This window comes from Acomys russatus, chromosome 29 (assembly GCF_903995435.1).
Source record: "Acomys russatus chromosome 29, mAcoRus1.1, whole genome shotgun sequence".
In the NCBI taxonomy this organism is placed as follows: Eukaryota; Metazoa; Chordata; class Mammalia; order Rodentia; family Muridae; genus Acomys; species Acomys russatus.
Window position 1 is genome coordinate 3,686,096 of NC_067165.1, and position 26,127 is coordinate 3,712,222.

The following is a 26,127-nucleotide window of genomic DNA, read 5'->3' on the forward strand; positions in this document are numbered from 1 at the left end:
CTCATAGCTCCTGCCGCATAGCCATGTAATTTATTATGACACACCGTGTTTAGCTGGCTAATAAGGGAGGTGCTCCTACATGCTACACCACGAGACTTGGGGAGGAAAGTTGCCGATGGCTTCAGAGTTCAGAGAGGCTTGTCTTTCACTGGACCTCAGTTTGCTTGCATCTAAGATACAAAATTACCTGCCTTGCGCCGTGCTTTACATAACGTGTAAGAGGGCAACTGAACCACAGGAAGCTCATCTTGGTTTAAGATCGAGATGTATACACACGTACCAGTTATTACCTTTACATGTCTGCAGTGGCCAGAGCTTACTGTGGAAGATACTGTGGAGACACCTCCATGCTTTAATGCAGAGATAGGCAATTAACTTCAATCACCAACAAGACCACCAGAAGCATAAGAAAGTCCACAGCACAAGTGGGATGAGTATGGCCATGAATACACGGCCTGAGTGTCAGGGACATGGTGAGGACCAATGGACCCCTGGAGAATACAGGCGTATCTGGATAGAGCATCCCTGCCAGACAGATTTGGTGTGGATTGCCAGAGTGTAACCTTGACCTTAAACTTAAACCTTGAGGTGCCTGGGAGTCCACTGCTGCCTCGGATTGCCAACCAGCACAGTTTGGCTCCTACAGGCCTCCAGTGGTGTTTTGGTCCTTAGCTTCTCCCTTCACATCAGCCTGTGGGCCTGCCTTTTCACCATCGGACTCTCTTCAGGTGTGTCTGATGCCCTGCCAGTCCACACTGTTTATTTTAGCGCCACGTGAACATGGTGTTTTTGTACACCTGGGCAGTGGTGCTTGGCTGGATGCACACATGCTGACAAGGGCATGTTTCAACACTGGATAAATAAGAAGCCGTGTTTTCTCTTCACTTTTATTTTGGGTTTGCTGCCCTTGAGCCTTGTGTGATCTTTAGAGAATGTATGGCAGGGCGCCAGCAGGGGCCCTGACATCAGGGGAGCAGGTCCTGCTAGCCACTGTCAACAGCCCATGTGTCTACCCACTTTTGAGCAGTCCCTAGAATGTTAGGGTTTTACAAACAGGTCTTTCTTTCTCTTGGGATCAGACTACCAGTGGCAAGTGGCTGGACGAGGCCACGGATGCTTCAGGAGAGTCTGGACCGAACTGGGATCACCTCTTACTCCTCCTTACAGTGGTACCCCCACTAAGGCTTTGTGTTGGTTGGCTCCCTGGCATACCCAGGAGTAAGAACTCAAGTCACCGAGTTGGGCGATGACGATACACTTTATGAATGGCATTTCAGCCCTCACACTTCCGTATATTGAGGACCGCTGTACAAAGCCCTGTTGTATGATGTTAAAAATGAAAAGAGGAGCCAGGCGTGGTGGCTCACGCCTTTGATCCCAGCACGGGGATCTCTGAGTTTGAGGCCAGCCTGGTCTACAAAGAGAGTTCCAGGACAACCAGAACCATTACACAGAGAAACCCTGTATCAGGGGCGGGAGTGGTTGGGGGCGGGGCCATGAATCAAGAGAGGTTAAAAATTAGTGATGTACCCAGGGTCAGACCCCGTTCTGACAGGTGGTGAGAGATGAAATCCTCCAGAGCGGTGTTCATCAATGGGGACTGGAGATGGCTCCGTAGTTAAGAGAGTACTGGCTACTCTTCCCACGGATTAGGGTTCTATCCCCAGTGCCCACGTTCTGGCTCAAAGCAGACTGTAACTATAGTTCCAGGGGATCCAATACTCTCTTCTGACACGTTGTGCACAGATATTAATGCAGGCAAAACGTGTATACACTAGATAACCACCAAATTGAAAAACTGTACACGGCTACTTCATGAATAGATTGGGAAAAGAAATAACTGATCTCCGGTGGGGTTTTAACTACAGGAACTTAAAATGGGACCTCTCTTTGAGTTATCTGGAGATCAGATGGGACACGAGGGCTGACGCATGGTACCTTAGCTCCAGCAGCCAAACTGTTGAAGCATACTAGAGACCCGAGGCAGAGAGGCTGGACCTTCATAGGACCAGGGAGGGTCCTGGGTTTTGTCCTTAATCAGGCCAAATGCACATTCAGCAGCCTTGTAGTTGACTTTCTAGTGCACAAATGGCTACCTAGACATTATTCGTGTTGTGCTTAGCGGGAGAGTCTATCTGGCCCCATCTACAAATGGACTTTGGGCTGGTGGTTCTGTTTTGTGTCCTGGTGTTTGCTCTCACCAGCCAAGTGGACACAGACAGACTGTAGCTTCTCTGACTCTTGACGATGACTATGTGCTAGCTATGGAGATGACCTTTTTGAAGCTTAAATCTGCTAACTATCTTGAAACTTGAATCTGTTACCTATCCAAAGCTCCTGGAACATAGCAGGTGCCCAGTGAATGCAGACTCATTCTCATCCCCATTTTAAAAAAGGGACTTAAAAGGGAAGAAAGAGGTCTTGGGAAGTGACTATGTTTCACCCAAGGGGAACAGATGCTAAGACTTATAGGCTCTGGCTGTTGAGTTTTAGTAGCGAGAAGCCCTTTTTTTTTTGTACAGTATATGATGTTGGCAGAAGCTCTCCAGCTCTTTCAGTGAAAGGTGCAAGCTATGGGCCACACTAGTCTGTTTTATTTCTGGGTGAACGTGGTGACTTCTCGAAGGGGCTCCTGAGATGGCTTCCATGACCTATAGTGAAAGAAGGGAACCGATTCGTGAAATTTGTTCTCTGACATGTACGCTTGTTGCATGTGCGACAGACACACTAAAATAATAAATAATTTTTTTTGCAGAGATTCCAACCAGAAAGGCCAAACAGCCGGAGTTGATTTGAAGACTGATGTGAATTATTCTATGGTGGTAGGCTTGTAGCTTAGTAGCGAGTGCTTGCTTAGCATATTTGGGGCCCCCCGAGTTCCATCTGGAGCACTGAAAACTAGTCATGTTTTCGCTGTCAGCACTTTCGAATAAGGGCACCCAAAGTTCTTTTTAATACCCAAAATTAGACCCACAGGCAGGTTTCTCTTTGCTGGGGAACCCCTAGACTTCTGAGAATGGGAAACTGAAACACAGTGTAAGCCCTTACACACAGAACCCCCGGCACCTCACACAGTGCCCAATTCTCGGGGAACTGTCCGTTCTTGTTTGTTTGCCTAAGCAAGAGACCTTGGACTTGGGCTTAGGAAACCCCGAGCAGCAGGGCTCCATCTGCCATGTGTTTCTCCATGTAGGCTTGAACTCTCTAGCCCTAAAGAGTGAGCCCAGAGTGCTGCCTCTTCACTCAGGCCAACTGCAAGTGTTTTTCACGGAGCTGGTTTCAAAGCCGAAGAAACGCCTTCATAGTAAACTTAAATTCTGCTCATCTGGATTGTGTCCAGTCTGAAAATCTGGCAAAGATTATAAACCAAAGAAAGTTTGCGCGCTTCTAAGACCAGTAGCAATTAATTACTTTAAATAGAAATACTGTCACTTACCGGCAACATAAATATTTGTGTTTTGAACCTCTAAGTAGCCGTTGGGTCGACCGTTCTGACCTTAAGTGATTTTACTTAGTCATATTTTAACAAGGAGGACATTTATAAAGAAGGGTCAGGTCAGAGGAAGAAAATGTGAACCGAAAGAGAGAGAGCTGGGTTCTAATCCCCGGAACCCACTGATGCACTCAGAGACCTTGGGGAAAAGAAAACGTCTGTCTCCAATTTTCTGTTGAAGTACAAAAGAAAATAACAACAACAACACACACATTTTCAGTTATTGTAGATGTTAAATAAATAAATAATAAATTGCAAAGTGGACTCTAAGCCCCTTCAAGGGGAGCGCAGTGTCTTCTGGCTGTAATTTTGCTCTGCTCTTTTGTGAGCTCACTCGGCTTTTTTGATCCTCGGTGCTTTTATGTGTCACAGGCTTGAAGAGCACCTACTCCCAGTTCTATCCTATGATAAGGTTCACGAAGCTCCTGCCAGGAAGTCCTGGTAACTGCCCCGCCTCAACAGCTGTGCTTTGCCAATGCCTGTGCGTGTATGTGTGTCCTGTGTCACTTTGCTGGTAAGCAGAGAGGCGCTTGGTGGTTGTCGCTTTAATTATTACTCCCACAGATCCTAGACTTTTGCTTTTTTGAAGATATAACTCCAAACGCTGCTTCTCAGCCTTTTGCCTACGATCAAGTAAAGACAAGTACAGATTGGTCCGAGTGGGAAATAGAGACAGTCTCCGCAGAGGGGCATCTCTCAAGAACCTGTTGTCCAGGACAGATGAGAAGTGCCCTCCCTCTCCGATGCTCTGATTTCTAGTCATGCAGAGAAGCACAGTCACTGCACCTTCCTGCCCCCTGCTCCGCTCACCCTACCTCACTAAGGGCTTCTAAAAAGCACTTTGATTTAATTTTGTGCAGATATGAAGCCACGGCTGCGGGGAGTTGGCTTTGGGGCTGGGTCACTCTGGTAACACTTCCCACATGACTTGATCAATGGGTGGGCCATGAAAACTTACCCTGTGTTTTTTTTTTACACCCCACCCCCAAACCACCCAACCTGCCCAAGTGTTAGTTTTTTCAAAGCCAGTGAAGTTTCAAAGGCCTGAACTCAACACAGCAGCCGTTCTTCTTCTTCTTCGTGCTTTCATTTTCTGCCCGTTAAGTGTTTGTCACTGAGTTCGGATTTCACCGCCTCTGCAGCCTACACATCCCACGAAGCCCCTAGAGCTGTAGGAAGTTAATTGATCCTTGATTAAAAGACGGAGAGAGGCCTGAGCCTGGGCCTAGACACTAGATTATTCTACCTCTTCTGGCTCTGATTTGAAGGGAGCTCATTACACATTTTATTATCAATAAATCTAAACGCTAGGTATCGGCTTCAGATCTTTGATTGAATTAGATATGTGTGTATCTAATTAGTATGTGTGTGGCATGTGGTAGATTTTCAGTGAACATTAGCTGAAGGCTGCCTTGACTGTTCTTTCTTTCTTTCTTTCTTTCTTTCTTTCTTTCTTTCTTTCTTTCTTTCTTTCTTTCTTTCTTTCTTTCTTCCCCCTGCAGTGGCATGAGCGTTACAGGGGGAGCCTCAGCTCATTTATTCATGCTGATGGGTGCTTCTGTGTTAAGTGACTCACTCTAGAAAGCACCCAAGATTTAGTCAGGTCATTTGAACCCCGTCCAGCTTCACCATTAACTGACAGAGTAGCTCTGCTAAATCACTTTAATCTCTGTGAACCATAGGGTAGTTGTACATGCTGGTTCCCTTTGATTGGCCTTTGGGCCCCTTGGGGGTTGGGACTTAGCTTCTTTCATCTCCATAGCCCTGTCAGTCAGTAACTAGGCTGTTAGACCACAACAGTGTGTGTGGGACTCAAGTGTGGGCACATAGTGCTTGCTCAGTAAATGTTAGCTATCATTATTAGTCTTTGTGCTGCGTTCCTCTTTCTTCCTCTGTTCATTGTTTGCCTATCTTTCCCTGGCGATAGTCAAGGTTGCAACTGTATTCCATAGGAGTTGTTATTTTGTAATTGCCAGGACTGGAATCCTTCATTTGCACTGCACCTTTTCATGGGTGTACATGGTCCATGGGATCCAGAAGCTTCTGCTCATGCAAGGGTCAACATAACTCTCCATCCCTCCTGGGACATTTCTAGTGCCCTGGTAGAGTTGTTTTGCTCTCCCAGTACCTTTCTATGCAAGCATTAGTCATTGGCACTGGTAGTATTTTGGCATTCTTGGGGTTGTGACTCCTTAACAACTACAGCTTCTCCAGGGCATCTCACGCTCTGGTGTTGGGAAGTTTGTTTGTTGTTTGTTTGTTTGTTTGAAGACAATTGAAGATAATAAGAAAAAATGGTGGCAGTTATGAGAACAGAGAGACCCTGCCTCGGAGAGGACACCTCCTTCTCTTCCCCTTGTTGCTGTCCTGTAGCAAAGCGTGGTGTCTGTCTGGAGAACTAGCTGTCCGGTTGGGGGAGTGTTTATTCAGTTTCTGTCAACTCTCTCTGGAGCAGAGTCAACATTTGCCTGGCATCACCCTCAGTAAATACCGCAAGTTTGTAAGACAGATAGAGAAGGCCATTGGGCTTTCTAAATGATATCTCCATGCCTTTCAAGAAAATAAACAGATTCTATTTAGGGCCAGCTCCTTGTCTGTTTGTATTCATCACCCGTATAATCAGAACCGGAAACCTGCCCCAAGCCACTGGCAAATAAAGTGTCTATGTGTGTTCTTCCCAGTCAAAGAGATGGCAAAAGAACTAAGCATATGGTTTGACTTTCTGAGCCATCTCCTTGTCCCTTTGACACTGATCAAGTGTCTGCAATGTGCCTTACACTCTGTGCTGTTACTGCTCAGGGCATTGCTTTGAAGTTCTTTCAGCCAAAGCTTCAAGACTGATATGTTCGTGCGCGCTCTCTCTCTCTGTCTGTCTCTGTCTGTCTCTGTCTCTGTCTGTCTGTCTGTCTGTCTGTCTCTCTCTCTCTCTCTGTGTGTGTGTGTGTGTGTGTGCGCGCGCGCGCACACGCTCCCTGACTGAATTGGAAACTCCCTGAGGGCAGTGGCTTAGGTTATTTTGCATTCGTGCCCTGACCAAACAAAGTTTGACCAAACAAAGCAATAGACACTGGTTGAGAGGATGAAAACACATCCATTCATTCCATCACCATCCCAGGAAGACGGAAGTTAGAAGTCACTCTTCTCACTTAGCAGATGAGAGAACTGTGAAGATGTGAGCTAGCCTGCTCAAATGGACCAGCAACCCGAGATCATTGGCCTAGCTCTAAGTCCCGAACTCCTTTATGCAGGTCTTATTGTCCTCAGAAACATATGTTTTACAGGCCTATCATGTGAAAACTATTGACTGTAGATGCTGGAGGTCTAAGTGTGAGCCACAGATGTCAGGCACCCAGGGTCTGTTCCTATCCTGGGGGGGTGGGGGTGGGGTTCTTAGCAACACTTTGGCTCCCGAGCATCTCAGAGGCCCGCAGCTCAGCTCAGCGCCATCTCATAATCACAACTCAGGGAGCTCTAAAAAGATGCTGTAATATCAGTGTCTGGCTTCTCAGCCCCTCTTCATAGCCAACTTGGTCCCATTTCAAAATAGCTAGGCCATAGATTAAAGAGGGACCAAGCCCTTACGCTATCTCTCCCAGGCCCCCAACCCCAGAACATCAGCTGACTTCTGTCACTACTAAGCCAGCAATCCACAGCCTTCGCCCCCGCCCCCTACTCCAGGGCAGAGAGAGAGAGTTTCAAAAGTTAATGGTTATTGCCTTTCAGGGCCCCTCTGTGTTTACTTTGAGAAGGTCAGGCCCAATACTGTGGTGTGGTGTTGTTCTTCTTTTCAAAGCACTCGTATGAATTTGATAAAGTAAATTGTTGTTCTAGCAGGAAGCAGTTAGGGGTCACAAAATAAATAGCCGTAGAATTCAAATAAATCCAAAGAATAAAACCAAATAAATCCATGTGTGTATGCACTGTGATACATAAATACACTTTTTTTTTTTTTTTTTTTGGAAAGCTAGTGTTTTTTATCGCCGCTGGTCTGGACCAAAGTAATTGAAAAATTGTGCACTTCGTGGTCCTTTTTTTACCCCCCTAGAGGCTGTCTGGAGCTTTAAGCAACGTGACATGAATATAATTTTTTTTAAATGAAAAGAGAATTTTTTTTTTAACAACTGCTTAGCTTGGGTTCCCCCCCCCACCCCCCACTAATGAATTTCACATTTTGATGAAATCAATTTGCAAACTTTTAGGGATTTAGGCACTCACTTAGAGGGGGTAGACTTCAAGCACTAAAGGAGTTCAAGATTCCAAGTCTCTTGCTCTTCCCCTTGAAGAAGGGAAAGCGTAGTGCTGAAATGAAGCTGCAAGGAGGCCACTCTAGTTTATTATAAAGTCCAGTACACAAACGCAGAAAAGATCCTTGGCATTGGTAAGTCTTGGGGACAGTGTGAGCCAGACCCTGTACCTGTTTCCTTGGTATCCAGAGGAGGACTGGCAGAGCCGGAGGCTGGAGGAGAGAGGTTCTGGTCCCAGGCATGGCTTGGGTCAGGGTTAGACACTTTCTATTACTCATGCAATGAAGAGCCATTTGTGGAGCTTTAGCAAGGCAGTAACGTCATGGTGAGGGCCTTTCAGGAAGTAAATCAGCCAGACATGATGGCGCAGGATCTCAGCACTTGGGAGGCAGAGGCAGAGGCAGGTGGAGCTCTGAGTTCCAGGCTACCCTAGGCTACATAGTGAGTCCCTGTCTCAATGACTAGCACCCTAGAAGGAAGTGACTGTACTATCAGTGCAAGACTCACAGTGGATATTTGCTTTGTGCTTCCAGGCCTTGGGGAACTTCTGGGCAGGTGGTGAGATCTAATAGCAGTGGGAGAATAGAACTAGCTGGCTACTGATAATCAGTCACCACTTTAAGACCCCAGCACTCGGGAGGCAGAGGCACGTGGATCGCTGTGAGTTCAAGGCCAGCCTGGTCTACAAAGCAAGTCCAGGATAGCCAAGGCTACACAGAGAAACTCTGTCTCGGGAAAACAAACAAACAAACAAACAAACCAAAAGAACAAAAAAACAAAAAACAAAACAAAAACAAACAAACAAACAACAAAAAAACCCCAGCCTATTACTTCCTGTGCCCTTGGCCTCCTGTCTGGCAGATCAGATGGAAGGGCTGAGCTCAACTCTAATGTGGACTCTGAATAAGGAGGGAAAAAGTCTTGTAAATGGCATCTGTTGAGCCAGACGCTTTGCCAGAGGATGTACACACAGGAAAGTTCTGCTCAGTCTATGCATTTACTGGGAGGTGACGGAGCTGAGGGGGGAGTTGGGCTGAGAACAGGAGCCACCCCTCCGTGGCTAGGAGCTGATGGATCTGGGATTCAATTCCAAGTTGTCGGACTCTGACTGGTGCCTGCACAGCTGTGTGGGGCATGGCCTTCAGATGAGCTTCTCAGAGGAGAGACGGTTAGGGCTGGGGAATGGTCACCCTGGACGTCTAACTGACGTCTAACTGACGTCTAACTGAACGTCCTTAGCCTTGGGCTGCGTTAGTCATTCATAAAAATATGGCTTTAATTTTTATCAGGGTTCGGTGGAGCTATGGAAGACCCTCTTCCCTGCTCTTCCACTGCTTCTTTGAGACTTTGGGAGAGAAAGAAATGCCATTTTTTTTTCTGGGTTGATAAAGGGGAGTAGGGCACACAGGTAGTGAAAGCGCCACAGAGACAGCAGAATACCACAAATCTAGTAACTACATTAGTATTTCTGTCTGATAATTGGGGTAGCCTCTGCTGTAAGGTATTTTCCTTCGGCTCCTTGGCGCTGATGTTTTGTCTTTTCTCTTCTCTTCCCCATCAGCATCTCTGCCCTTCCTCATCATCGAGACAAGCACCATTAAGCCTTACCGTCGAGGGTTTTACTGCAATGATGAGAGCATCAAGTACCCCGTGAAAGTCAGCGAGACTATAAATGATGCTGTGCTCTGCGCGGTGGGGATTGTCATCGCCATCCTGGCGGTAAGTGTCCTGCCGCTGTCATGCTGATCCGACTTCCTCCTGCGCTGTACGGCAAAATATGCGAGCCAGCGAATGTTCGCAACCAGCCAAAAGACACTGCCACCAAAGAGAACTACATTCAGAATGGTTTTGTCTTTTGCAGTTAAACTACTCTTTTTCTTTCTTTCTTTCTTTCTTTCTTTCTTTCTTTCTTTCTTTCTTTCTTTCTTTCTTTCTTCAGTTAAACTATTTCTAAAAGCCAACATGTACTGAAGGGTAAATATTAAAACATTTAGAAACACCTTCCTATACTATTTAATGTGCACTGTCCACCGGGCGTGGTGGTGCGTGCCTTTATTCCCAGCACTTGGGAGGCAGAGGCAGGTGGATCGCTGTGAGTTTGAGGCCAGCCTGGTCTACAAAGTGAGTCTAGGGCAGCCAAGGCTACACAGAGAAACCCTGTCTCGAAAAACAAAAACAAAACAAAAACAAAAACAAACAAACAAAAAACAAAACCATGCACTGTCTTCAGAACAATCTAATGGAGTTTAAATATTGTTTTTCTTTTCATTTTTATCTAATGTCCATAGAGTAGGAGTTAATAAGTTACAGAGTTGAGCTCAGAACCGAGACATCTCTTACACTAGGGTCTCATCTCTGAGAGGCTGGAAGGCTGAGTCCTGTCCCTGTCAGCTAGCCAGGGTGTTGTCTGTGGTCTTGTTCGCCTTTGCTGAGCTGCAGTAGTGGTGACTATGTCCTTGCAGTTTTCCAGCCTACTGTTTAGGTTTCCTGCCCCATGGCTGTGGTGGTAAGATAAATAGAATGTGGAATTCAGAGCACTTGAACCAGACCCCACCCACTACCAGCAAGCCTGTGTCTTAAAGTCTCAGGATGAGTGGGGCTGGGTGTGGGGGATACAGCACCTGGGAGTTAGAGGCAGACCTGACCTCTGTGAGTTCGAGGCCGGCCTGTTCTACAAATCAAATCCGGGACAGCCAAGGTTACATAGACAAACCCTGTCTCAAAAAACAAACAAACAAACAAACAAACAAAAAAACCAAGGACAGGTGTATTTCTTTATTTTCACTTTAAAGTATAAAAGCTCATGAGTGTCTTGTTGTTGTTTGGTTTGGTCTTTTTAAAAAAATTTATTTATTATTATGTATACAGTGTCCTGCCTGCATGTACACATTCACTCCAGATGTGAGTGCCATGTCTCATTATAGATGGTTGTGAGCCACCATATGGTTGCTGGGAAATGAACTCAGGACCTTTGGAAGAGCGGCCAATGCTCTTAAACTTTGAGCCATCTCTCCAGCCCCAATTTTGCAAAGTCTTTGGGGGGGGAGGGTGGTTCAAGACAGGGTTTCTCTATGCTATCTTGGCTATCCTGGACTTGCTTTGTAGACCAGGCTGGCCTCGAACTCACAGGGATCCACCTGCCTCTGCCTCCTGAGTGCTGGGATTAAAGGCATGCGCCGCCAGTTACTGGAGTGTGAAAGTCCAGCCTGATGCGTGTTTCCCTTAAAGGATGGAGCCCTCATGAATGACACTGCGGAAATGTGCCACACATGGACTGTGACAAGATCCAGATGTCTTTTGAACAGTACAGCTCGTGGGAAATTGGGTGCGGTCCACCTGGGCCTTAGCTGCTTTTAGCATGTCCATTGGAAACAGGAGACAGGGAGGGGGCATTCTTTGAAAGCCAGTGGTATGGTTTGTGAGGTTTACATTTTTACAGCTGTCTACTCCTCCAGCGTTTTCTGCATTTGTACTCTGCCCTTGAACTCTGGCCACGTGGGTGACAAGGAGAGGCAACACACCCGTAGGACCCATACATCCTGGAGCTCTTTGGATTGCTCTGCTGTGGAGCTCAACTTCAAGACAGAGCTTTGTGCTGCCGCCCCATTCTGCGGATGGAAAACCTATAGCCCAGAGGGGTTTGATAAAAGACAAAACGTACAGCTAGTAAAACCTGGGGTTCAAGCCTATGCCTGGCTGGTTTCAAAGCCCCGTTCTCATCTTTCAGATGCACACATTCAAGATTAACCTTTGCTGACAAACTGCTCCGGGGCATAGGCAGTTAGCTTTATCTGGCCTGGTCTGGGTTGTGGCCGGTAAGCTGCTGGTAACACAAGTTTTTCTTGTGACTTGCTACACTGGTTCTAAACCCTGAGACCACCACCTCCCCCTCTCCCCCACCCTTTTTGTTTGTTTGTTTTTTGTTTTTTAACAACAGAAGCCAGGCACACAATCAGAAATTTGAATTTGGGCAATGGCAGGGGGAGCTTGGAGTGTTCTTTCTTTTTTTTAAATATTTATTTATTACATATACAGTGTTCTGCTTGCATGTACATCAGAAGAGAGCACCAGATCTCATTATAGATGGTTGTGAGCCACCATGTGGTTGCTGGGAATTGAACTCAGGACCTCTGGAAGAGCAGACAGTGCTCTTAACCGCTGAGCCATCTCTCCAGCCCCCTGGAGTGTTCTTTCTAATCTCTGAGAGGAAAACAGTCCGACCGGCAGTGGTGGCAGCTTGGGAAGGTGCACCGAGGACCTCCATTCAAACGCTGAAAAATGAAAGGTCCAATTTACTATTGCTCCAAATTGATGACTGTGGGAACGAGCTTCTCAGGAACAGTAGCTTTTTCTGAAAAGGGCATTTGTTGTGGAAGGCAGATAATTATAGGGTATCTCTTGCCGAGGTTTGAACAGGTGTTCTTGACAGCAAAGGATTAGCTAATTGAACGCTTTAAGAGCGCACATTATAATCTAGAAGTCTTGTGATAAGAACAGATCCAGGACGGGGACATCACATGCTGTTCAGGTGCTCTACCAGGTGTTATTCCCAGCATGCCTCTGGGGAGTGGGGTGAGGTGGGGTGGTGACATGGCATGGCTCGCAGGCACACAGTAGTAGAAAGTGAATTAGACACCTTTCCTAATGCGAATCAAGTAAAAGATTGGTGTCCATAAAACTCAGTTTCTTCATCTATAAAATTAAAGCAGCATTCACAGTTCCTCAAGAGGATCACCATTAGAGGCAAGCACTGTGGCCCTACAGTCACCCTGTAAAGTTTGCTAGATAAAGTGGCCACAGTTTTGTACATAGGCACAGCCCTTGGTTTCTCCCAGGCCCCAGGATGGGCAAAGGAAATGTTAAAGTGGATTCTCTGAGCTGGGCATGGTGGCGCATGCCTTTAATCCCAGAACTTGGGAGGCAGAGGCAGGCAGATCTGTGTGTTTGAGGCCAGCCTGTTCTACAAAGCGAGTCCAGGACAGCCAGGATGACACAGAGAAACGCTGGAGAGAGAGAGAGAGAGAGAGAGAGAGAGAGAGAGAGAGAGAGAGAGAGAAAGGCAGGCAACTTCTCTGGGGGCTCTTTTCCCCTTCCTGTCTTTCTTTTCCCAGGCAAAAGGCCTGATCAGCCGTTCTGCTCCCGCTGCATGCCTCCTCCTGAGATTCCAACAGTCCTAGCTCCTGTTCACCCCTGTTCTTGGTGCTTATGGCCCTGTCCTGTCACCAGTGTCACATTGATGGCTTCCCTGGTTGTCCAGGTTTCCCTGAAACAGTCCTGTGCAGGACCCTTCAATATAGGGTAGGCAGCCATGTTGGTACAATAGGTTTCACTAAAGGCATTCTGTAGTTCACAGAGACACTAGGCAAGATGCCCAGCATACAGCAGGGTTGGTCAGATGACTCAGCAGGCACTAGGGCTTGGTGTGCATTTCATTCCTGGAACGTAGGAGAGAGTGAACCCCCAAAAGTTTTCCTTCAGCCTGACCTCCACATGGTCAATATGGCACATGTGCCACCCCGCTCCCGCCTCCCACCCCACCCCCAATAGTAAAAAAAATAAAAAAAAAATAAAATCTAGGGGAAAAGTACACAGCAATAACTGCTGTCCTAGTCAAGTGCTACTGTGTGTCAGGGAAACATGGAAACTGTGTTGATCAATTTCACCCTCAAGGAAACACCAAGATGGTTCTTCTCATCTGAGCTCCTCAGCTGTGGGGCAGGCTGCAAGTTAATTGAGCCTCATGAGCCTCGGTAGATTCTTCTAAGTGGATAGAGAGTATGTAAGTATACATGTTTGCTAAAGTTTTGAAATGAGATCAGCACACACACACACACACACACACACACACACACACACACACACGGGGTGGGGCTGACTCTCTCAATGCCAGGTACCGTAAAGTTTACTCAATAAATGTTAGCTGCCTATATTACAAATGAGAACACAGCCAGGCATGGTGGCACACATCTTTAATCCCAGCACTCAGGGAGGCAGAGGCAGGCGGATCGCTGTGAGTTCAAGGCCAGCCTGGTCTACAAAGCGAGTCCATGACAGCCAAGGCTAGCAGAGAGAGACCTTGTCTTGGCGGGGTGAGGGGAAACCAAAAAAAAAAAAAAAAAAAAAAAAAAAGAAAGAAACAAACAAATGAGGACACAGTGACAGGACTTAGCCAAGACTATATATGTATATATAATGTCTAATTAAAACGGAGGCTGAAAAGGAATCCCCACATTCGACCATGGCTCTGCCACTCTTTTCACGTCATTAATTATTAGACCTTAGGTCTCCCGCTTCGCTTCTCATTCCTCTTTGCAGTAAGACTTCCGCCTCCTGCTCCAACTGCCAGTGCAGTTCAGCCAGAGGCACAGGTGACATGTGTGCTCCTCTCACCTAGTGAGGTCTCCTAGCCTGCTTGCTTGCCGTAATGCCAAGAGTGCAGTGAAGATTTCAGAGGCAGATGAGTGCTTCACTTTGGTATGCTCAGCTCTGGAAAAGCTATCCAAGCGAGGGCCCACAGGAGCGGGACACACTGCCCACCCTCCCCGCCTGACTGCTCCATGAGCTTGGCTGCCTTTGCCCAGAATCAGGCTTCTGACCAGAAAGCCTGAGGCGCAGTGAGGCAAGGGAGCAGGTTGCAGAACTGGAAATCTAATCAGCTTGCTACTTACTGTCCCTGGACCTTCTGCGCAATGGCAGGTTTGTGGCAAACAGTGAGAGGGAAAAAAGCCTTGACTGACTTGGATGCTTTTTACCCAGTTTGCCCAATCACTGCAGCAAAGGGACGGAGTGGTGGTTGAGGAGATCAGGAAGGTCTCGAGGTGCAAATCATCAGGGGCTATCAAGAAAGCAGACACCTTTCAGAGGCAGCAGCTATGGAAAAAATCTCACCATTTTGACCTCTTTTTCAGCTGTGTCTCAGGTTCTGGAATTATACCATAATAAGAATTCCTTCCAGGTCCACACAGCGCAGTCCCTCTCCTGCCTTGAAAAGGCTTAATGACTCTAGCAGCAGCCAGGGTAGGAGCAACCAATACAATCCCACGTCTTCTCTAGCTTTCCATCGGTGGTGCCTTGCATTGCCTCATCAGAAATATTAATGGGCAAAGGTCTTAATATAGCCCTTAAAGCCGGGTGTGGTGGCGCACGCCTTTAATCCCAGCACTCGGGAGGCAGAGGCAGGCGGATCACTGTGAGTTCGAGGCCAGCCTGGTCTACAAAGCGAGTCCAGGACAGCCAAGGCTACATAGAGAAACCCTGTCTCGGAAAAAAAAAAACCAAAAACAACAACAAAAAAAAAAAGGGAGGGGGGTTCCATATGTGACCGGGTGAGATCCATGCTTCCTTTTCTGAGGTGACGCCTTGTTTGTGGAGCAGCTTTTCTGTGCGTACTCGCTTACTGGCCCCTGGCCATCATTCTGGGAGAACGAATGTTAACAGCTGAGTCAACTGAGACGCAGGGATAATCAGAGACTTTCATATATAGCTGGCAAAGTCGGAGCAACAGTCCTGATCGTACAGCCAAGGCTTTGAAGGTCAGAACACCCCCCTTGCCCTCTGCAGGCTGCCTCCCTTCCCCAGCTGTTTAGCAGGCCTCTAAAGTACCAGGTGTGGGGCACAGGGCGGTGAGATGCCCACTGTTTCATGGTACAGCCAGCAAGTGCCCCATCTCAAACTAGCCTTCACTATTCATTGCCCCGTCATAGGGTGCCTATCTAGGTTTGGTCCCTCCGCTAGATGACAGGTAGCTGGGAGACAGAGGCCAGGTCTTCTCCTCTGATGGGACACAATAGGCACTGAATAAACACCAAGCAGGCATCTCCAAGAATTCTTTTGGCTAGCCCCCCCCCCCATTACCCTCCCCCTCTCCCCCCCCCCCCCCCGCCCCGTTCCAAAACTCCCTGGGAACTCTGACCCTGCCTCCCTGTAGCCCTATAGTTACAGCATGATTTCTCTTGTCTGTTTACAAGTTTGTGTCCTATTAGCTGCAAGGGGTGGGGATTGATCCAGTATGGACTAATATTGTTAGTTCAAGATGCAGCCTATGGTACTTGATATTATGTAAGTGTATGAAAAATCACCAAGGATGCTTTTAATCATGGGCAGAAAATCAAAAGCAGCGGGCCAGAGATGCCAGAGGAACTTGGTTGTTTCCCCTAGCGTCTTAAATACGCTCTGTGTGCAACACGGGGGCCTGCTCTGCGCCACATGCAAATTTCTTACTGGAGAGACAAGAAGAAGAGCTTAATACCTCAGGACTTGTTTATTCAGGATCAAGATGCAGTTGGTCCACATCTGGACTTCATTAGTTTCCCACCCCCATCTCCCTTTATCTGCGAGAGTTCTGCCAAGAAAACAAGGTTCCCCAACATTGCTCCTCATTAAAGCTTAGGTTGAGTTTTGAACTGAGGAAAAAAAAAAAAAAAAGAGGTGAGGCTGTGCTGGCCCAGCAGTGAGTTAGTGGGAGACCCAGTCCCCCAGTTTACAATCCCCTCCATCTGTGCAATTATCAAGACCACCGACAGAGAGAGGCCACATTAATCCTTCAGCTATGCTGTCCCCTGATCAGATGGCTGCAGAGTTCTTCGGAGACCCTCTTATCCCTGGGGGCTGGTGGGAGGGGGCGTCTATTTGTGATTTAACAAACATGGGCACTGACTGGCTCTGTCTAGGGTTTCCTTTGGTCTCTCCCCACCACCCGCGCTCACTCTGCTGCCTGGAAAGAAACGAAGCTGGCAGCAGTTCCTTTTTAGTTACGCACAGACCTGGAGGGGTTCAGGACTATTTGAAAACAGGATCTAATCTGAAGGTGACAATAATCTATGTTTTAAGTAACAGTGCTTATGAGTCTGAGGGATAGAGTCCGCGTGTGTCAGCATGTAGTGGGAACAGCATGTAGTGGGCTAGGTAGAGGGTTCTTTGCCTTTCTTTAGTCAGCTGTGAAAGATTTTAGGTTTTGGTCTTGGCAAGCTACATGTATGAAGCCAAAATATTCAGGCCACCAGGCACGTGACCATTGGTGGCAAGGTCCTAGACTCAACCCCCAGTATTGGAGAGGAAGAGGAGAAAGAGGAGGAGGAGGACTATGGTGACTACCACCTCCTGTGTGGCAGGTGGGTCCTTTGTCACACCATATAGTCATTGTGGTAGACACTGTGGCCCATAAGATGCGGTTTAAGGGGGGGGATGCAAGGCGAGTATGAAACCAGCTGTGGTGTTAACGCTTAAGGAGGGAAAAAGAATTAGAGAGAGAAAAAAAATCAAAGTAGTGGGTCCTAGGGATGAAAGCACTTTAGTGACAATGGATGTCAACATTTCCTTTTTTCTTGGGACTGAGAAATAAACTCCGAAAATTTTATTGTTCTCTCTTGCTTCAAGGTCACCAAATGTAGACGGTGTGAAGTGTAGAGTCCCTGGGAGTTCAGGGAAAGAGGACTTGGGGGTATTTTCACACACAAAGAGTTGATCATAGTTTCTAATGAGCATGTGTCTTATCTAATGAACAGAAAACTCAAGCTGCTGAGACTAGCACCACCCTCGTGTTTGTGGCTGAGGAGGAGCCAGGTTTAGCATGTCTAGTTACTCCAGGTGCAGAGGTGAAAAAGCCTGCACTTGGTGCCAAGACCAGCTGGCACTTGAGCTCTTTCTTTGAAGGGGAAGGATGGGATTTTCATCAGAGATCTTGACTTGCTGGGAGAAGGGGATTTCTGTAACAATGCAGGAGATTTTGCAACTCGAGTGCACTTGCAGGAACTGCAGAGCAGACCTGTTTGTCTGGAGAAACAGGCACAAGGGCGCTGGCAAAGTTCAGGTTAAAAGAAGACTCGGGAAAGATTGTCAAGGTCTCTGACTCTCAGGAATTTTCACACACAAAAAAAGTAATTGCTAGAGATTGAAAAGAATATTGTTTGAAATTAGCTTGGGTCACTTTTTTCTGTCCATGGTAAGAATGAAACCTGAGCCATTGTGGTGACAATACAAGAGGAGCAGGGGGTGGGGGTGGGGTGGAAGATGATGCCAGAGACATTGCAATAGCATGACAAATAAAAGTTGATGGCAGTGGGATAAGAGAAAGGGAGGAGTCTTAAGATTCTCGATCTTGCCCAGGTGTGGTGGCGCACGCCTTTAATCCCAGCACATGGGAGGCAGAGGCAGGCAGATCTCTGTGAGTTTGAAGCCAGCCTGGTTACAAAGCGAGTCCAGGACAGCCAAGACTACACAGAAACCCCCCCCCCCTCTCTCTCTCTCACACACACACACACACACACACAAAGATTCTGGATCTTTGTTGTTAAGTTTAGGGATACAGAAAACAGGGGTGAGGTGAGGGTGGTATAGGAAGGTTTTTTTCTACTATACACTACTATATACTACTAAAACCTACTGAAGATTCAAATCTACTGAGTAGAAGCCAGATGCAGAAACACTGGAAGCAGAGGAAGGAGCTTAGAAATAGGAAGAAATGCACGCTGGTACACTATGAAGGAAACCTGACAAATCCGACATGAAAAGGGAGGGCAAAGCTGGCAGTGCACAGCACTGTAGAGAGAGCGGCCAGGGGACTCCTGCGTGGACTTGCAAAGTGTCTCTTCAAGAAGGCCTTTGCTGTGAGATCCTGCCATTGGGGAAACTAATGGCACTTCAAACTGTGCACTTCGTAGCCAGGCATGTTGGTACAGGCCTTTAATCCCAGCACTCAGGGAGGCAGAGGCAGGTGGATCTCTGTGAGTTTGAGGCCAGCCTGGTCTACAAAGCGAGTCCAAGACAGCCAAGGCTAACACAGAAACCCTGTCTCAAAAACCAAAACCAAAACAAAACAAAACAAAAGAAAACAAAAACCCATCGTTAATCATATAGTGACCCACAGGGTGCTGTGAGAAACAGACAAGGCAGAGGGAAAAGTGCTTTGTAAGGTGTAAAATGCTGTGGAAATACCATTAAAGCAGAACAGAATACAGTTGGCCCTTCAGAGTCACTGGGGCAAGAGCTCTCAGTTTCTAGAGAAGGAATTGTTAGGATATACTGTGTAAAAATATTGCTTTTCTTGGGGTGATTTATAAATAGAGCAAAATGTTTAAAATAACACCGAGCAGCTGAGAGGGATGGGGGTGGAGTCCTTTCGCAATGGGTTTCATTTCTTCTGTTTTGTTGATGCTGAAACCAGCATCATCACACACATATTTTCTGCTCCTGCCCTGGCAGGTAATGGCTCTCACGTCCAGTTTGAAACATTCTTTTCCAAGGCATTCTTGGAAATAAATAGTGCTTTGATTCCCCCCCCCCCCCCCAACACACACACACACACACACAAAACCCCTCCTAATCATGTAAGAAGGAGGAGGAAAACCCAAAATGAACCTTTGGATATGCCAGGTATTTGACATGTCGCCTATTGAATTCCCCGCCAGGCTCGCCAGGTGGATGTTGTTAATGCTATTTTCTAGAAGGGGACACCTGAGCCCAGACAGGTGAAGTCATCTGGCTGAGAGCTAATAGATGGGATCAGACTGAGCCTTACAGCGCTCCCAGGTTGGTGCCCCTTTCTCAGCACCATGTCCCGTCCTTCCCACGAAGGCTGACCCAATGGCCCTCTCCCAGTTCCCCTCCAGAACAGTTAATATCTGCAAAGATGCGGATAGCTGAGCCCTTTGTCACCACGAAAGGCAGGAAGAGGCTCTCTCATAGTTGGAGACAATTTCCCAACCACTGGCTTGCTGGCCAGGACCTGGTCCCTTTCTGTCCCCTTGGAGCTTAATTGCCGTGCTTTCCTCTCTGAGTTTCCAGAGTCTGCGCCAAGTGCCTTAAAAGGCAGGTAGGGGAGAGTCCTCTGCCGGCCTGGCAGCCAGCCATCACCCCCAGATCTGCCACTCCACGCTTCAGAGAGAGATCCACATACAAGGCATTTTTTTCCCCCTCCAAAGTGAATTTTACATATCAGAACCTTGCTGACTGAGGCAGGAATAAAGGCCCTCGGGGGTGGGGGACCAAGGCTTGGGGCAGGGGGTGCTCATTTTATGACCCAGAAATGAAAACATTGTGAATAATGAATAAAGTCCGAAAGCTGTAAATCTGAAACTCCAGAGTAGGCGAGTAGCATGTCAGGGAGCCGCCACCCCCCCCCATCCCCCATCTCGCTCATGCAGAGGTGCAGCCCAAGTTTCATTAAATAGCCTTTAAGGGTTAGGATTACAAGAAGCTAAGTCCCCTGGTTCATAATGATGATTTATGGCCGTGTTGTCGACTCCTCGACCCTTCTGTACACGGGGATGAAGAAAATACATAATTTGCTGCTCATTAACTGTGCAGTCTGTCAGGGCGGCTCCAGAAGCCATGTGGTCCCGGGGCCTTGCGTCTGCTAAGCCGGCTTCAGCTGGGCTGTCCTGAAGACACACAGCTGACTGATCCTCCACCTTAGAGATTGGTTTCCATAACAGTAAACAAGCTGGTCTCGGGGTAGCTTGCCCAGGGTTGAAGCTGAAGGCCAGTGAGTGGACTTCATCCCTCGGCCATTTCCCAGGCCCCCTCCTTCAGAGCCCCAGAATCCCCGTCTGTCCATTGGACTTGCCATGTGGACAGAGCTGTGGAGCAAATGTGAGGAACTGAGAACTGGCTGTTGTTCGTCGTCAGGATTTCGGGATAGCGCACACTCTTTCTCTCTCAATCTTCCCTCACTATCAGGATTGTCACTCATAGCTCTCTGAGCTGGCCGCACCACAGGAGTTTCAGAATGCTGGGAGGTTAAGGCTAAAGAAAGTCCAAGAATTGTAATAAAACCCTTTCTCCCTAAGGTGTTCTAAACAGAAGTGATGCTTGCCGGGATTTGATAAGTCCAGGTAAAAGACGCTAATTTACGGTCGAAACCTCACCTGTTCTTCCTCACCACAAGCAGAAAAATCACACCCAGTGATGTCTGAGCCAGGATTTTTTTTGTCTAAATCAGTGGCCTGATCTTGGAAAAACCCCCAAGCAATCCAAAAGGCAGGCATTGTGCGGTGCGGCACTTGGATCGGCACCTTGTTTATAGGTGTTTTTCACAAGTAACCTCCCTCTACTGTTGTCTGTGACCTGTTGCCTCTGCTTGCTTGGAAGCTAGCTCAGAAGCTTGAGAGTAAATGTCACTGCTATTATGGGGTAATAAAGCATGACATCTTGCAAATAGAGATGCGGCCCTTTTCAAAATTCGCCCGGTGAGTGAGGATCCAACCATGACCATCCCCCTGCATGTAAATACACCGGAGTGTGCTTTAGAAAGAAAGAGTCAGAAGGAGTCAGCGAGCGAGATTGTGCTAATGGACATCTGGAACACCTTACCCGGGAGGAAGATTCCATAGGGTAAACATGTGAACAGGTTGGAAGAGGGAAGCAGATCAAGAATGGAAGGGAGGGGGCTGGAGAGATGGCTCAGCAGATAAGAACACTGTCTACTCTCCCAGAGGTCCTGAGTTCAATTCCCAGCAACTGCATGGTGGCTCACAACCATCTATACTGGAATCTGATCTGCTTTTCTGGCCTGCAGATACATATGTAGATAGAGCACTCATACATAAGATAAATAAATAAAATCTTAAAAAAAAAAAAAGAATGGAAGGGAAGAGCCTTAGACAGAGAGTGAGTATGTATACCTGGGTCCACTCTTTGGGCCCCAGTCTCTTCAGCATAGAACTTTGCTTGCCTTCCTTTGGGGCTTGTCGTGCCACTCAGACTTAGTCTCTGTGGCAAGTTATCAGAAGGACCTTGGTGACGATCAGGGGACAGTTCCGAGTTGCGCATCTCCAGGGATTGACTCCTCCCCTGACATTCATCTGTTCCCTCAGCGACTGGTTCTGATCACCCGTGAGGAGTTAAACACTAGTTCTGCTCTGTCAGGGACTCGCTGGGTAAGGACGCTGACTGGGCCCGCCTTTGACCGTCCTGGTCCTATAGAATGAAGCTCAACATGATTGGGGAAAATGCCACACTTAGGAATACAGCACATTTGCCAAGCAGGGCTCTTGTGTCAGCATTGTTCCCCACTCTGGCACCAGCTTGTCCCAGGGCCCAGCTGCTGTGTTTATCATACACACCTCCTTCTCCCACACTTTGGGGCCTTTGAGGACCTGGATTGGACTCGTGCCTTGAGTCCAATTCTTCACCCCACTGTAAAAGAATAGCGGAACGGCTGCAGAGGAGTGCCCCAGATGTGCCAATCTATTGCTTCCCCCGCGGTTGTGAACGTATCTTCTCACTGAAAGGACAAGTGTGGTTCAGCATCCCTCGTGGGAGGAAGTGCAAAGGGGACTTTTGTGGTGAGTGATGAGCTGACCATCGCTGCCTCTGGCCTTGTAGCCAGGAAGTGGCCACAGCTGTGCTGTGGAGTTAAGATGAGGCTGCGTGGCTGTGCATCACCCAAGGCAGTTTGGTCCAGCGACAAAGAGGCACTATCCACACGTGCATCACTAAAGGCAATCTGGTCTAGTGACAAAAAGATGCTGTCCACAGTCACCTTACAGAGCAACAGCTGGCCCATGCTTCCTGGAAAGCTGGGCAGTTTCAGCAGTGGAAAGATAGTTTGTGGTAGGGAGACCATGCATCCAGTCTCATTCTCGGATTTTCAAACCTAAGGAGAAGACACAGCCTGACTGAGAAATTCAGATACCCAAAGGCAATATATTGTATGTTTCTTGGCTTTTATTTCAATGCTATTTTGTTTGTGTTTGTTTTTGAGACAGAGTCCAAGACTGGTCTTGAACCCTTGATCTTACCTCCTTTGCCTCCCAGTGCTGGGGACTCTAGGTATGTGCCACTGTGCCTAGGCTAGACCAGTGTTTTGGGTTTTTGTTTTGTTTTGTTTTGTTTTGTTTTTTTTATCATTCTATATATGGAAAAGATAAAATAGGGCTAGAGATGTAACGTGGTGTGGGGCCTTAGGTTCAGCCCTCAGTATAGAACATTAAATAATAAATGTTTAATACAAAGGCTCTCTTTCCATGACTGAGCACATTTCCCACCAATGTTATCGCTCATATAAAGTGCCTCTGCAAAAGCGAGCAGCCTCCTTTTATGGGAGAAGGACTGACTGACTCGGGTATTCACTGTGGATGCATGTGCCCATGGGTGCTAGCACCAAGGCATGACCCTCACCAGAGTCAGCCTGGTAGTACTTATCCTTCACCGTACCCCACGACACCTTCACCACCCCTTCCGCAGGGTCTCCTGACATGGAACCACCCTTAATCGCTCCCGTCTGTATCTTTGGTTTTCTGTAGCTGAGTCGTTTTTTGATGCACATCTGTCCACATATTACTGGTCTCATACACATGTACACACACATATATATATCACTTGGTGGGCTTTAGTGTTGTTCTGGGGAGACCGTGGCAATGTAAGCATCCTTTTAGAGAAGAAAATGAGCCGGGAGTGGTGGCACACACCTGTAATTGCAACACTCGAGGCAGAGGCAGGTAGATCACTGTGGGTTCGCACCAGGCCAGCCTGGTCTACAAATCAAATCCAGGACAGCCAAGACTACACAGAGAGACCCTGTCTTGAAAAAGCCCAAATAAATGAATAAATAAATAAATAAATAAATAAATAAATGAATGAATAAATAAATTAATAAATAAATTAATAAATAAATAGGAAAATGACAGCCATGTTCGCATTTTGATTGTTTCTCTTGTGCTTATTTAAATAGGCATACTTTAAATAGAAAATTGGGTTTTTTTTTTTCAGATTGCACCTGGTAGTTAATTATTGAATAGATTCATGTGTATGTATGTATGTTATGTGTATGTATATTATATACATAAACTTCGGGAGGCTTTATTATCTGAATTTTTTTTTTTTTTTTTAACTTATGTGTGGTCTGCGGCATCAGCTTTGAGGGTGGCTCAGCCCTCCCTAACTCCCTTCTCCGTTTCATTTCAGATCATCACAGGGGAGTTCTACCGGATCTATTACCTCAAGGAGAAGTCCCGATCCACCATTCAGAACCCTTACGTGGCCGCTCTCTATAAGCAAGTGGGCTGCTTCCTTTTTGGCTGTGCCATTAGCCAGTCCTTCACAGACATCGCCAAAGTGTCCATCGGTCGCCTGAGGCCTCACTTCCTGAGCGTCTGTGACCCTGATTTCAGTCAGATCAACTGCTCCGAGGGCTACATTCATAACTACAGGTGCAGAGGAGAAGAGAGCAAAGTACAGGAGGCCAGGTAGGACGCCACTGCCACACAGACAACAGCAGGTACCTCGACACAGTGCACTACGGAGAATGCCCACTGAACACCCTAGGTGCCGGGCCCTGGTTTAGACGAGGAAGAAGGCACAGTACCTATTCTTGAAGAACTCCTAGCCAAATGATTGCGCCAGACGTGTAAATTAGTCACTATGTCATAGCAGTGGTAAACCCATTCGCTCACTCATTCATTCTCTCGTTTATTTATGTGCGCCTCCTGCGTTCCAGGCGTGTGTCCAAAATACTAGGGAGGATGCAAAAAATGAACAAGATTCCGTGTCTGCTGTCAAGGTCACAGTCTAGGAAGGGAAGACTGACGAGCAAACACTGGGGGCGTGAGTGCGCATGAATGCGGTCCTTTCATGGCGCTTTCTTCTTCTTGCAGGAAGTCCTTCTTCTCAGGCCACGCCTCCTTCTCCATGTTCACGATGCTGTATCTGGTGGTAAGTTTCTATCCTCTAACAGAGGCAGAGCGCGACACTTGCTTACCCCTTAGCATCACTGACGTGGAGTCTTTAGGGGCGAAAAGGGATGAACTGAGAACATTAGGTCTTATCGGAGCCCGACACGACCTTAGCAGAACTCCCACAACTTTCTAGGCTTTTCCCGTTTCTCAGATAACGATACTGTTCACCCTGCTGCAAGGTAGGGACTGAAGTCAGAGAGGTAGAAGGTATTCGTGCAGTAGTTTATGGCACACGCGCTGCTTTCTGGACAGCGGACTCCTTTCGTCTAGAATAGGCTAATGTTATAGATAATACTCTGTAATGGGAAAGAGTTATTAGACCCAGTGAATCCAAGTGAACTGTCAGGTTTACAAAAGCAGGCGCAGTGTCCTTCACACCCAAGGCTTCTGATCCGATTCCTCGCATTGCTCACTCTGCGTTTGTTCTCATACTGTATTGTATGAATATTATATCCATGTGTATGTATGTATGTTATATGTATGTATATTATATACATAAACTTCAGGAGGCTTTATTATCTGACTTTTTTTTTTTTTAACTTATCTATATGGGAGGAAGCACGCACGTGCCGGGGCATGCCTGTGCAGGTCAGAATCCGGGTCTCTCTTCCACTCTTACCTGGCTTCCAGGAACTGAGCTCAGGGCATCAGGTTTGCTTGCATTGTCAAGTAGCAAGCGCCTTTACCCTCTGAGCTATCTCACTGCCCTTTGTTATCTCAGCTTGCTGAGACAGTAGTTCGGGTTTCACCAAGTATGCCAATGTCCAGAAGGACACGTGTGAAGGGCAAAATACATATTCTTATTTCCTGAATCCAGAGAGGGCAAGAAGCATATCTGAGTTCATTGGCCTTGGGGGTGGGGATGGGACTTGGATTCGCGTTGCCCTGTCCTGCCTGGCTTCCTCAGACATGCTCGGACAGTGCAGTGCAGGTGGACAGCTTTCCTCCACTCTGGCTGCCTGGGCGAACAACAGGCTGCTCTGCTTTCCGGTGTCAGCTAAACCTGGTCTTCCGCGCCTTTCCTCGCTCCTCCTTGACTGAGCTGCCGAGCCACAGCACTTCCTGCCTTCAGCTGCTCCAGTGGAGCTCAGAGGAAGAAGGTGCAACAAGGCCAGTCAGAGCTCTGAGGAGTGCAAGCTGTTTGGGAAAAAGAACATTTTGATTTCCACATATTTTAAAAACATAATTAGGAATTGGAAAAAAAACAACAACAGAGTTTGGTTTGTTTTGCTTTCCCCACCCCGCCTCTCCTTTCCACGTTCAGAGGCCTCTGGCTTCCCATTTACCCAGGGTGCAATGCTAAAAGGTAGGCCCCTACCTATAAAAAAGATTCGGTTTGGGCCTTATTTAGACATGAACAGCACTCCCCTCCGTTCTTCACTTGCTTGTTTTTGTTTTGCTCTTAAAAAGGATAATTTAGCAGATATTTAGGTTTCTGTTCCATGTGTGTATTTTACCAGGGCTGGAAGCAATTTTACAAATGTAATTTCAGTATTTTGTAAAAATGCTTAGGAGAGTTGATTGTGTCCATTTGCCCCCCCCCCCTTCATTTTATTCCAAGAGAAAAATACGGAATTCTTTTGAAGCCAGTCCTGAGAGGGATGTCCTTTGCAGCTGCCCAGAAGGTGTATGCTGACATGTTTGGGGTGCAGGATGGGGGTTCCTTCTGTGTGCCAGGCACTGTGTCTACAAACACAACGAAACATTTGCTTCTTTT

At 47.2% G+C, this 26,127-nt stretch overlaps 1 protein-coding gene across 1 annotated transcript in view; it reads left to right on the plus strand.

The window, feature by feature from the left end:
- The window catches only part of Plpp3 (phospholipid phosphatase 3), a 79,520-nt gene that overhangs the window by 30,778 nt on the left and 22,615 nt on the right, over positions 1-26,127 (plus strand). Inside the window, exons 2-4 of the mRNA XM_051171961.1 lie at positions 9,299-9,456; positions 23,641-23,921; positions 24,330-24,387. Coding sequence (XP_051027918.1) covers positions 9,299-9,456; positions 23,641-23,921; positions 24,330-24,387 — 497 coding nt within the window. The remainder of the gene's footprint in view (positions 1-9,298; positions 9,457-23,640; positions 23,922-24,329; positions 24,388-26,127) is intronic.